A 13,570-nucleotide genomic window follows, 5' to 3' on the forward strand; every position below is an offset into this window, starting at 1 on the left:
CTTGAGACTGTTCCAGACCTTGGCATTGTTGTAAAATTCTCATTCTTCAAAAAATAGTAACTTGTTTTTTTATTTCTACATACATCCCTTTTTACCTCATAAACTTGTCTCTAAAAAAAACTTCACAACTACAGTCCCTCGTTTTTGCACCAAACTGATTTAGTCTGATCGAACAGCTGGGCTTGGGGAGAGCTGGTTTAGGCCTGTGTCAGATGCTTCACTGAACTGGTTTGATGTCTTTATGCCCAATTGTGCCTCATATTAGCAGAGCCGTTCCATTTGGGCCCCCTCATCTGGGAATAAGCTCAATTAGATTATAGCCTTTGGAAAATGGCTATCGATTGGCAAGCAAGTCAATGATAATCTTGTTGGAGTTGTTTCAGTGCATGACTACCAAGCCCCATGCAGAGTGTGTTTTATTCATGTGTCTCATCACATTTCCTGTGTGTGTGTGTGTGTTATGGTAAATGCAGAAAGACTGTTAATTAAAGGAATCATTTTTAGTGCAAGCTAATAATCTGAGTGCCACTCATTTTAACACCTTTCAAGCACATTGATTCTTAGTCTCTGGAAAAAGCCAAGGTTATAGCATGGACATTCATGAATTGTCATTCTGAACAGCCTAAATCAGTGCACCTTATGATGTTTTTTTTTTTTTTTTTTTTTTTTTACATAAGGCATAACCTCAACGTCGTCCTTGCCTGGTGGAGAGATGACTTTTATCATTATTTGATTGAAACGGTCCTTAGCAGTCTCCACTGTTCGCAAAAGGCTATTCATTTTATATAGTAGCAAAAAGGATACTTTGCTTAAAAATAGTGGGAGCCTTTTCATCATAGAAAAGAACTGGAGTTGGAATGGTTTAATGCTTAACCATTGTTTTTACTAAAGAATTAAAAAACCCTTCTGTTTGTAACTAGCAATGCGCCTGACACTAGGACAATAAGGACTTAACACACGTCTCCTCCGATACATGCAAAGCCAGCCACCACCTTCCCACCTCTTTGTTGTCCCACCTCGCTTGTGCCGAGCAACATTGCTTTAAGAGTGGTGAGGGAAGAGAGCCCTATCTACCCACCCAGAGAGTGCACAGCCAATTGTGCTCTCTCTGACTCTGGCTGCTGATGGCAAAGCAGCATGGCTCAGCATTCAACCTCGCAAACTGGAACCACTTCTTGTAAGGATGTGGAATCTATTTTTTTGTTTTACAAACATTGTATTTTGAACAGAAAATGATGTTTTTATGAGCCAGAACTGAGTTGCAGATTTTGTTAATGGGGTAACTGTATATAGAAGTAGCAGGATGGATTTTTGAGTTATTAGAGCTATATGTTCTGCTCAGATTCAGTCAAGTACTGCAAAACTAGAAGGATTGTGCTTCACTGAATGACCCAAAATATTATGAAAGAAACCGAAGAGCTAATTGAGGCAAAGAATGCTTAATTTCAAATGAGTGATTTTGAATATTCTGCCAGAATTTAGATATGCAGCGCAGGAACAAGGGTGGGAATACAGTATTAATTATTGCAGTTGTTACTTGATTAACCCTAAAAACCCTTGGAACCACCCACGGTTCCTGTTTTTTCCCCCACTGTTCTAACTTAAAAAACACTTTGATTAGTAATCCTTGTTGTGTAATAAAATATATGGAGCATAAGGGGTTAACTAATATTAGTCATGCTTTATTGACAGTGTACCTTACTTAAGTTGAGTTTTGCATGACATGGCACCATAATGCCCATGTACACGTACTTGGTGACCACTGCCCTACATGATGTGAAGCACTGTAGGAAAAACAGCATTGATAACACTGCTCGTAGCACTTCTCATATCTGTATGTGATACATCCCCTGAGGTCCACTGTGCTTTGAAAAATGCAATATGCAGTGTTTGCTCTCCTCTCTGGTGACAGTAGACAGAGTTGATTATGAGAGGAGTGATTGAACTTGGGCTGTAATGATGATGACCCCCATCACAGCCTTCACTGCCGTCAGCCAATCTGCAAAACACTCACTCCGGTTTCAAAGAGCCCGTGCCATGCTAATGCTTTTTATCGTCCTATAGCCTACCTGCCACAATTTCCTTCTAATTCTCTCACTCAGAATCATGCATTAAGAACTGATTGCATTCCCCATCACACAATAACTGCCAGAGGATTGCCGAATTAATTCGGACTGGCCTGTCAGCAATTTGGACTGTCCTAATGAATGACCCATTATGTGCGTTCTGTTAAACAAATAGTGTGTGCATTCATGGCGTCTAATAGAGGGCGAGAAAGATGCTTTCGTTGATCTAATATACTGCCAAGTCAGGCTGAAAGTGACCATGAATAAAACATCCCCTTAATTTAATCTTTTTACCCTAGTTCACACTCCATTAAATTGTGTTATGCCTTTAAAGAAGCATAATTCAAAATGACGCCTGTTTCAGATAGCAGCGCCCAATCCATTCTCCAACCCCAAACAGCTGGAATAAGGGGGAATAAAGGAGAGGAGCTTGTGTTGTAAAGATAAAATGCCAGAGAACGCTGATGAAGAAGCCTGGCCATGAAAACATTCATGCTGCAGTTAAAGCCAAATTGAAGCCACTTTACCATTCTGTACCGTCCATTGTTATGAATTTCTCTTTCATAAATACCCTCCTCCCCTCAACCAGCATTATTGTATTCCCAATATTTATTACATAAACAGACTTTTAAAATATCACATTATGTGCATGGATGCATGCTTAAGCCTAGCATCCTTTTAAGACTTGTTTCTTGTGGATGTTTTTGTCTTACATTAATGCAGAAGGATCACTGTGAATAAGTGAACAGGCAGTTGATTTATTAGAGTGTCAGTATAGGTCCTATCGGGTCGTCTGCCATGACCCACCAGTTGACCTCTTACTCTCCACATTAACCTTTCACAGTATAATAAACTGTGCCGGACAGGAAGTATTGATTTAGAACTGGAGAGCACCTTATGTATTTATTCACTGTCTCACTGTGACTTAAGTGCAACCACATAGAGGGTGATCTGTATGCACACAATATGACTGGTGAGTAAGCAGTTATGGTGTATGTGGATGTAGATTTTAAACTCAGCACAAGAAGCTTTTCAGATTTAGAATTTTTGGATTCTGTAAAGACAACATAGCCAAGCAACCGTTCATTTTTGGTGCACCGCTTATTGAGCATGGTCTCGACATCGTTACAGCAATACATTCAACACAGTGCTACCCCCCAATACAGACTACTTCCCTAACATTGTGAATGACCTTGCCAAAGACACAAAAGGATAAATAAAAAAGAAAGACATGGGACAACATGGAGCTGTAGGTCAAAGTATAATTAGATATTATAATTTAGTATTTGTATCATGGTTGGATTGGAGCTGTTTTAGAGTTTTAGAGTTGTTCTGGTGGTGTAATTATATCTTATCACTATGTCCTCCTGTTTATTTCTTCACATATTTTGCCCAAACTGCCAAACCTTTTTTTTATTCCCACCTGAATCTTCCAGTAATCCTAAACTTTTTTTTTACATATTTCTGTCTTTTCCTTTGAACACAAACTGTCTAGCATCTGTTTCAAGTCTCCTTCAAATGCTCCTCTGTCAGCATATTCCAAAGCATACAACTGTCTGCAGATGCTGAATCTGACCTTAGGTCCTTGGTACGGCTACGTCAAAACTTCCGCATCAAGCCTAGCACTTGGATAGATCAGAAATGATTAACAATACTTCCTGCGTCCTTGAGCAGTGTGGACCGATTTGTCTACATCTACCTTTCTTCCTTTTCATAAGGAGGATAAATGATTACTGATTCAGAATTGGCTTAGAACGAACTTCACCTACTATTACGGTTAGAGATAAAGTGCATTCGGGTCACGGCACCAATATAAAGTCTTCGAACCACTTCCAGAACCAGACTGCTCTATTTGTGCCATTTTTTTTTCTGGGGGGGTGGAGGGTTGGGATAAATTGACAAATGTCTGTACTGTGTGCATAAATAAAAATATTCTGCAGAAATCGAGTGCTTCCCTGGTTCTGAAACGGGTTTGAAGATTCTACAGTAGGCAGAGATCTATGGAGCCTCCCAGAAGGCAACAACTGAATAAAAATGTGCTGCATGTAGGGAGTCAAAGATGATTTTTTTTCCTGTCTGTTTGTAGAGGATTGATTCAGCTGAAGGGAAGGGGGCACTTGGTCTTTGGATGATTTGTTGACAAGGAGTTTATGTCTCAAGGGGATAACCATATTACTGTACCAGAATGATATGGAGACTTTCTATCTCTGAAAAAGACATTTCCTCAGAATCAGGCCATTTTCTTTATCTAACTTGGTTTGTCCAGTTTTATCTTTTTTAGATTTAGTCCAATGTAATTGATCAAAGTCTACTCTTGACAATGTTGACATATTTGTAGTGTGAAATTGGTCACTGTAGTCCCCAGTCAGTATATAACCACACAGAAACATGGTAATGCAAACCTACTCTTACAGCCATGAACCACAAGCCTAGTTAATTAATTATAGAAGATAATCACAGAACTATACAAATATATAAGATTACTTCATCTAAGAGAAGCTAGCCTATAGGGAAAGGCAGTGATGGTAATGGTAAGTAAAATAAGGCTGAAAGACAGTACCAAAATTACAACATGCATATAGATGGAGCCAGGAACCAGTGGGGAAAGATGTGTTGTATTGGTCAATCAAACATTTGATCAATTAGACCTGACATATCGCTGAATATTCTGTTCTGCACAGGCAGATGAATTTGCTGCATATCATCAAAAAAAAGAAATTATTAAAAGCAGCACTATTGCAGTATTGCATGCTATTTGTTTAATACAATATTGTCCTCTGGGCCAATCTCTTCAGTTCCCAATGACAACAGACTCAATTAGTTTAATAAATTTGATAAATAATCCAAAACATTCCCTCAAAATAGGGGAATAAAAACCCAAACAATTCTCATAATCAACTTAATTTATTTTTCTACAAGAGCCAATTCTATGCTTTTTATTTAGTTGAAACAGTTTCCCGACTGTTGGAGTCGTCAGAGGAGGTACAATCTTTGCTAAACTTTATTGGCTATGTGCTGTGGTTATTACATATATTACATGGAAAAATATGAATCAGTGATGTCAGTGATGTAAATAGGCCCCCTATGGGAGTTTTGGGTCATGTCATGTCATGTGTTTTTATCAGTATTAACAGAGCTTAGAGTTTTCATTGAATGTGTTTCCTTCTTTGACAGTTCCACCAGTGTTGTCCGTACCCCAGCAGTCCTTCAATGCAACAGCCGACTACGGCGAATCTGTGACATTCACATGCAGGGCATATGGCTCTCCTGAACCGGATGTTACCTGGCACAGGTATAACTCACTGCATGACACACTTAGTTACTTCATTCTACACTCTATAGTAGGTAGAGGTCAAAACCAAGGACTGTTTACTGTGCATATATTTGCTGCAACTTTATTTGGAACAAACTGTGGCAATGCAAAAAAATCCCATATTTGGCTGAGTTTGCATATTATGGGTTTATGAACTGTAAAACAAAGAGGACGAAATTCACCAAGGAAATCATCAACAAAATGAGCTCACTTACCTCAGCCATTTTCTCCTGCAGTGCTGTGAGAATACGAATGGCCTGTATTGGCCTCATTGTTTACCTGCAGTTACTGTATTGTTTTTCTACCACAACCAGAAATAAAGCATGTGAAATTGTGCTGAAATATTACGCACATGGGGGAGCAAAAAGAAAACTCTCCGAAAGTTTTGCAAAATGAAATCTCTGTTGGAAAAGTAAGGGGAAAGGATTGCAGAGTCGCAGTGCGATGGCCTTAATGACACATTTTGAGTGGACACATTTATTTCACCTCTAATGTGTGGGCTTTGAGTGACAGGCGGCCCAACGTGTTGATTACAGCCCCTCAATCACTGTAATTACCTCTGCTGAGATGGGAGCGAGCGAGATGAATCCGATCTGTGCCGAGCACTTGCACACGCTGACCTTTAATGAATGAGCCTAACCAACGCGCTAACTGAACGCTGAGGCATGACAACAGCACCACCAATTACAGTATGCCTGTTGGAACCTGCCCTTTAATTTTATTTTCAATTCTTATTTGTATTTATTTATTTATTTAAATATGCCACTGTATGCGTATTATATTGGGAATCTGAAGTGTGAATTATTTGTGAACTATTTTGTAATGCTGTTTGAGCTACTTGTTCCTTTTTTGTTTCTGGTCTAATTCTGCATTATTACAGGGACTGCACTATGTGGGCATCGCACTTGCTGGAGTGTCCAATTTAAGATTGTTAACTTTATCATACCTAAGTGTGGTTAGCAGTACAGGGTGTGTAGGGGTGTAACACAGTGCCACCATCTTTCTATATCTGCTTAGTGCTCCACATTTCTGTATTAAGATTTGTACTGGAATGGATGTGAAAGGGTTTAGCATGTAATTGAAAGCAGCACTATGTAGCACTTGTACCTTAAAATGACAGCTGCAAAATCATTGTGATACTCCACTGACCTGTAATAAAGAGAATAGCACCTCTGTTGTGGCTACTGTAGACGCACCGAGCTGCCCACTGCACTATGTAACTTTGGTGAAGCTCAGGAGAACTATGCAATGCTGAGTCATATCTGTGTAAAATCATTTATTCATTCTGACTGTAGGGGCAGTCCAGGGTCAAGAATTGCCAATTCACTGTAATGCTGCTTTAAGTGGCATTTCATTATTCCTGTATGATTAAAGTACATTTAGGTTAATATGTATGTATGTATGTATGTATGTATGTATGGGAAGTCATGGAGGGATGCTTTTAAAAGTAAATGTTAAACTTTTATTTTGTCAGTACAAAATCTCAGTGGGACTTCCTAGTACCATAATATTAGGTAATAATAAAATCAAGGCATGTTTAAAGAATTTAGAAATTCGTAGAGGAATTTAGGAGTTTAAAAGAAAATGTGTTTTTAGTGACCAGTAAAGCATTGTTTAGGTCAGACTATACCACTAAATAAAGAATAAACCTCTGATGCATGGCCACCTCTACATAGTTTTCTGAATCATCTTTTCCAGGAATGTAGCCATGAGGATCCATGTGCTAGTCAGCTCTGCTCCCTAGAGTAATTGTCCTCTGTAAATGCCTCCATAGACATATAAAAAATGGAATGGGGAATTGGATCATTCTGTTTGTTGTTATGTGTTTTATCACTAAACAAAAGAAACACAGTGACAAAGACAAAAGTCTTTATTGTTGGATTCCCTGAGATCAACTGTGTTTCTAAATGTAAGCACATGCATGAATTCAAACAGAATTCAGGTTGCTAGGTTGATTGGTAAATTATACATAGCAGTAAAAGTCTATTGGTTCCTACTGGAGGTGTACTGGAGTGAAATGGTTACAGCAATGTTGCCTGGTGCTTAAGATGAGAATTTTGGGAAGTGTTTCAGAGGTTTTTGAACTGTGAGGGATGCAAACAGGGCGTACATAACATGTACATTATGTACAAAGGTTATGTGTAAATACAATGACTACATTTGCATTGTAGACATCATGACCCCTGGAACCAATCACTACCATGTAACCAAGAAACCTGAGTTTATATACAAAGCACTGTCAAGTTATTTTTCATTCATCACTTTCTGTTTACATGCTACATTGTTATAAATAAAGGTGCTTCTGATGGTTCTTTGGGTGATACCATAGAATAGAAGTCTTCAAATCTGGACCTTGAATCCTGTTTCCAGTCCTGGACTTGGTAATCCTTGGTAGGTGTGACACTATGTGCCCAAAACTTCCAGCAAGGACTGGACTGGAAACTGGATTCAGGGTCCAGCTTTAAAGAGAGCTGGTCCATAGAAGATCCAGTCTTGGTTTACACTCACATTTCTCTTACAAACATGGTCCTGTATGAAACCAAAGTGGTTCTTCTTTGGCACTGGTCAAAAAACATTTGAAGCACCTTTTTTAAAGAGTGAAATTGAAATTCATGTATTTCCATGCATTTTTCATAACAAATGTCACAAAGAAGCTGTACAGAGATTTGGGTTTGAGCCTCATGTGAGTAAGCTAATAGCAACAGTGGCAAGGAAACATTCCCTTATAGCCACAGGAAGAAGCCATGAAAGGAACCAAGACTTAAAAGGAGAACCCATCATCCTCTGCTCGACACCCGATAGCACAACAAGAATAAGGCTTTGAATCATGCCTTAGAAATCCTACAGGAAGTATAAGACATTGAATAAGAGACTGGATCATGCAGAAAATTTTGAAAGTCAATTAAAGGAACGTTTCCCTTTAATTTTCCCTTTAATTTGTCTTGATTGGTTCATATTATAATCCTTCTTCATTAACCAGGTTTATGGCAGAGCCACTGTGGCAACTATGGGAAACGGAACCACCACTATCATTTAGGATCTCACTCTTTCTCTCTAATGGTCTCTCTCGTTCTCTCGCTTTCTCTCTGGCCTCTCCATTTCCTGTTGGCCCACTCCTTTAAACGGATTTCATTTCCGCTCCGTCCGTGCCCAGCATTATGACAGTGTAAAGCTCCTGCTGTAATCTCCTGCAAAACATTCAATTACCCCAGCGCTGAATCTCCCCTGCACACCTTTGCCTATACAGCTCTGGTTATAGGTGCATTTTCTCTGCCAGTACAAAGGAACACGTGACAAAAACAAAACAAGGAATGTGATGTTTTGCTACATAAGTCATGTTTTATGTGTTTTTGCAGTGTCTGTTAGTTAGCCGTTGAGCTTTGTGCTCCTTTATGTCTTTGTTCTTTTGCAGATTGATCCCTGAGAACTACAGTTCAGTTTGTTTTTTGTTTTTTTGTATGAGCCTGTGGCGGGCTGACGTGTGAATGTGTGTGTTTGTGCTGTTAGGAAGGGAGTGGAGCTGCAGGAGTCGGAGCAGTACGTAATGAGGGCACGAGGTACCACTCTCACCATCCGGAACATTAAACAAGATGATGGCGGCTCCTACACCTGCAAAGCCTCTAACAAGGCAGGCGAAGTGCAGCAGGAGATCTTTCTGAAAGTATTTGGTGAGGGATCTCACTTTATGCTGCATGTAGATGTTAATGGAGATGTAGGTTACTTTCCAGAATGGTTCAGTTTTGATGTGTTAAATGTCAGAAGTATTCAGGAAATTTCAGATATGTAGAAAAGAGCAAGTGTTTCTGTTAAAGCTGCTTCAGCAGAGATGCAAATGTTTGATGAATAACAGTCTTGTAGGAAGGCTCATGCTACATGGTTTAAATAGTCCAATAATGAATGAAACAGGACTGGGAAACATTGATCATCAAAATAAGAATCAGCAGTTACAGTGAGCTGAGACATGTTAGGGGGAGGTTTTCAGAGCATTACAACCTGTAATACTATCACGGAGACAAAATATGTTCTAAGTCACATAGAAATGATCCCCTTAGACCCTGTATTTAAGCCCACACAAGCCCTCATCACTCCCATAACTGCATTATTGCCATAATTAACATCAGTTTTATTGGACCCAAAATAGAACCATGTGGGACTCCAGAAGATGTGTTAATCCTAACAGCTACCAAATAATTCACATTAGTTTATGCATTAGGATTGATAGCTGAATACTTGACCTAGGATTCAGGGGGTTAAACTAAAGAACAAAACATACACTCTTACAAACAAAGGTGCTTCAAATGGTTCATTGAGTGATGCCATAGAAGAACCAGTTTTTGGTCCCATAAAGAACTATGTTTGTGTAAGAGATGCTTGAGTAAGAAAATCTTAGTAGTAAAGTATCTTAACATCAAGTGATGATTCTTTCACACATCTCAGTTACACACATGGTTCTTCATGAAATCAAACCACTCCAAAGAACCATTTGAAGAACCTTCATTTTTAAGAGTGTAGTGATATTAAGCAAAGGATGTCTGGGCCTCAGGAGACAAAAAGGTAGGTTTGCACTGAAGAAACTTGAGATCATGATGTGACTGATGGAAATACACACTTCTTCTCCATCCTCCTTCACCCACCGGCTTCTCACCTCCAGCCCTCCAGTGTGAACTGTTTCCCTTCCATAAACAGGCTCCTAAATTATTTAACAGAAAACGGGTGACACTTTCTTTATGGCCAAGAATTTCAATTTAGATTTTCCTGAAGCTGCCAGCATTTCCACAGATTATTCAGATAGCACCTTGTCTGCTCATGTAAATGTATGGAGATTTATTCTGTAGTCATCAGAATCCTTTCAATGTGCAAGCAAAGGGTATTTTTCAAAGAGCTCATTTAAATGAAACCTAGTTATTGGATGGGAGTTTTGTTTTGCAAAGGGTGATGGGAAACGTAGTTGTAACTTTCCTTTTTTTACGACCCCTGACAGCCAGCTGGAGAGTTGCGGGGCTCTTTCCACTTGGCTGGGTATCTATCTCATGCATTTCTCCACACTCATAAAACTTGTTTCTCATTGTAATAAACTATGTGCCAAAGCCTGCGGTTTGAGCTCTGTGGACGCGCTCTGTCTTATTAGCCGCTCACAGCCCCCCTCCTCTGAAATGCATAGGCTTCAAATGAGCTCATAAGTTTCACGATGCTTGTATGGGTCTGTTCCCTTAAAGCTCTGGTCCATTGCCTCCTGAAATAGTTATTTTTTATGTTATATTTTTCTTGTCATTTATAGTACTACTAAAAAGAGTTTTAAAAATGTGACTCTAGTCATTTATTTCCATTCATGCGTCATAATCTGTGTTGCACACTAATGAACTGTGCTCAAAATGAAAGCTTAGACCTTCAGATTTACACGGTTTAAGATTTATCTTCAGCAGTAGGAATAATTCCATGTCAACATGTCAAGAGACTGCTTTGGTTTGTAATAGGAGGTGTATTCATACACATATTTTCAGGCTCAATATGATTTTCAATAAAATCAGCCTTAAAAATTACAGGCCATAATAGGCCAAGCCAAGTTATCTGAGCATCGAATGCTTGCAGAGTGTAACTCCTTCCCTGTTCCTCTGCTAGGATGTTTCTAGATGCTTAGTCTTTTTGACAGCAGAGACTGAGGAGTGCGTGGATGATACAGTTTCACGTTGCTCACTTGTTAGTTACACCCTTAGTTCCAACTTAAAACTGAAGCCCTCTCTGGGACTATTTATGCCTCTTTGCTTTCCCAGTCGACACAGATATGGAACTGCTTTAAGTTGTTTTGAATCTGCCTCTTTTATGCAATACTAAAGGCCCTGTGGGAGTGCACTTCTAATGTATATTTATTGAGTTAAGTGCAGCGATGCAGCTCCTCTTCTACACTGTTTCACCTGGAGGAGGTAGCTGTTTCACATCAATTACCGTACTAATCAGCACCGCCATCCAAAAGATGAATTATTATGAATTTATTATTAAGCATAAGCATTTGTATACCATGCTTTCTATGTGGGGAACCAGGACTATTAGAACTTGGGATTCAGTTCAGGCCACAAATGTCTAAACACCTTAAAACAAATTAGGAAGAAAATAAACTACACATACAATAATATTAATTTCTGCTAGTGGTGTGTTTGCAGTTTCTTGTGCTGGTTTAGATTAAGCACAAATATTTAAAGCTTGTAAAAGACTTTCCATTTTTGATGTTTTCCACACGTAGTTCATCTTAAATGAGTCCATGAGTGGCTATCTAGGGTTACAGCTGCCTGAACTGATAAAAAATGACAGAATCCTGGTTTGGATGTGCTCATATTCACAGACAGTGGTTGATGAAGGACAGCCAGAAGGCCTTGAGTGACATTTGATTCCGGCAAATTGGCCCCACCTATCGTATTGTGATTTGTTAATTATGGTAAATCTGATGTGTTGTAGCTTTAATTTTACCAATTGGAAAAAAATATTTTTTCTAGTTAGTATTTCACAACCCTTTTTCTCTGAAGGCCTAGAGTATTGAGGATCACTGGTGTGCTCCCTTCAGATAAACTATGTGGACAAAAGCATTAAATTCCTAATAATTGAATTCAGGTGTTTCCTATTATTATTCCTGTTTATATTCAGGTTAGTCCTATTATTACAAGTGTATAAAATTAGGCACCTAGCTATGCTGTCTGCCTTTACACATATTAGTAAAAGAATGGGTGGTTCTAAAGGCTCACTGAATTCCAGCATGAAAATTGAAGAAGTGAAATATCTTCCTCCATAGATATTCCACAATCAGCTGTGAGTGGTATCATTGAAAAGTGGAAGCGTTTAGGAAGCACAGGAACTCGTAAAGTTACAGAGCGGGGTCGCTGAGTTCTGAGGTGCATAATGCACAAAAGTAGCCAGTGCTGTGCCTTCTCAATAGTAGAGTTCTGTAGAGGCCAAACCAGCTGTTAGAGCTGAAAAGGAGGGATCAACTCCATATTAATGCCTATGGATTTAGATGGGGATGTCATTAAAGCTTCCGTAGGTGTCCCACTATTTTGTCCATATAGTGTATGTGTGTATGTACAGTATGTGAATGATTCTCAGGATCAGTGCCAGTGCTTGTAGTATATGAGAGTAAATCTGAATCTTTAACACATATATTGCACAAAATATTTGTTGCAAAGTTTCTTACAAAACCTCTCTCTCCCTCTCTTTCCCTGAAAAGTATGTATTCTCTGTATGACATGTTCTTTTTTTCTCAACGTGTAGTCCAACCCCACATCACCAAGCTGAGGAACGTGACGGCGGTGGAGGGCAGTGCTGCTATGATCTCCTGTAAGGCTGAGGGCGAACCACTGCCTGAGATTTCCTGGAGGAGAGCCAGTGATGGACACAGCTTTTCAGATGGAGACAAGGTACTACACACACTGTGGTGTAAAACCAGAAGTTTAGGTTGTTTTTGTGTTACTGAGCTGATATATAACTTTACTTTATAGCTCTGTTACAGTAAATACAGTATTAGTATTTAATATGCAGAATTGTAAAGCTATATCTGGCTCATACTTTGTATAATGCATATCAATGTATATCAATGTACTTGTGTGAAAAGTTACTAGATGATATTACTGCAGAGATAATAGTTCCTGTATTCTTGCAAAGTGGAGTGCCAGAAGCTGGGTATCATACATCATACTGTGTGTGTGTGTGTGTGTGTGTGTGTGTGAAATTGAATGCCTTTTCAATTACTATATACACTGACAAAGCAGATTAATAGGAATACTAATACTGGGTCAGGCCTACTTTTCCTCTCAAAACAGCTTCAATTCTTTGTGCCATGGATTCCACAAGATGTTGAAAACATTTATTTTTTTGAGATTCTGGTCCATGTTGACATGATCGCTTCACTCAGTTCCTGCATATTTTTCAGGAGCACTTTCATGCTGAGAATCTCCCATTCTACCACATCCCAAAGGTGCACTACTGGATTTGGATTCAGGGCCTGGAAAAATCACAGTAGAACATAGTCATGTTCATGAAACCAGTTTGAGATTGCTTTTATTTTGGGACATGTTACATTGTCATCCTTAAATAGCCATTAGACAAGGAGTATAATGTGGACATGAGAAGGGTCAGTATGGTCAGCAATAACACTCAAAAGTGCCAAGAAAACAATACCCACACCACCACCACCTCCACCAGCCTG

At 39.1% G+C, this 13,570-nt stretch overlaps 1 protein-coding gene across 4 annotated transcripts in view; it reads left to right on the plus strand.

Moving 5' to 3' along the window:
* The window catches only part of ncam2 (neural cell adhesion molecule 2), a 249,314-nt gene that overhangs the window by 185,811 nt on the left and 49,933 nt on the right, over positions 1 to 13,570 (plus strand). For all 4 annotated transcript variants that reach the window (XM_072686157.1, XM_072686155.1, XM_072686156.1 and 1 more), the window contains exons 6-8: positions 5,241 to 5,358; positions 8,887 to 9,047; positions 12,637 to 12,782. In XM_072686157.1, the coding sequence (XP_072542258.1) occupies positions 5,241 to 5,358; positions 8,887 to 9,047; positions 12,637 to 12,782 (425 nt within the window). The remainder of the gene's footprint in view (positions 1 to 5,240; positions 5,359 to 8,886; positions 9,048 to 12,636; positions 12,783 to 13,570) is intronic.

Source organism: Salminus brasiliensis, chromosome 8 (assembly GCF_030463535.1).
Source record: "Salminus brasiliensis chromosome 8, fSalBra1.hap2, whole genome shotgun sequence".
In the NCBI taxonomy this organism is placed as follows: Eukaryota; Metazoa; Chordata; class Actinopteri; order Characiformes; family Bryconidae; genus Salminus; species Salminus brasiliensis.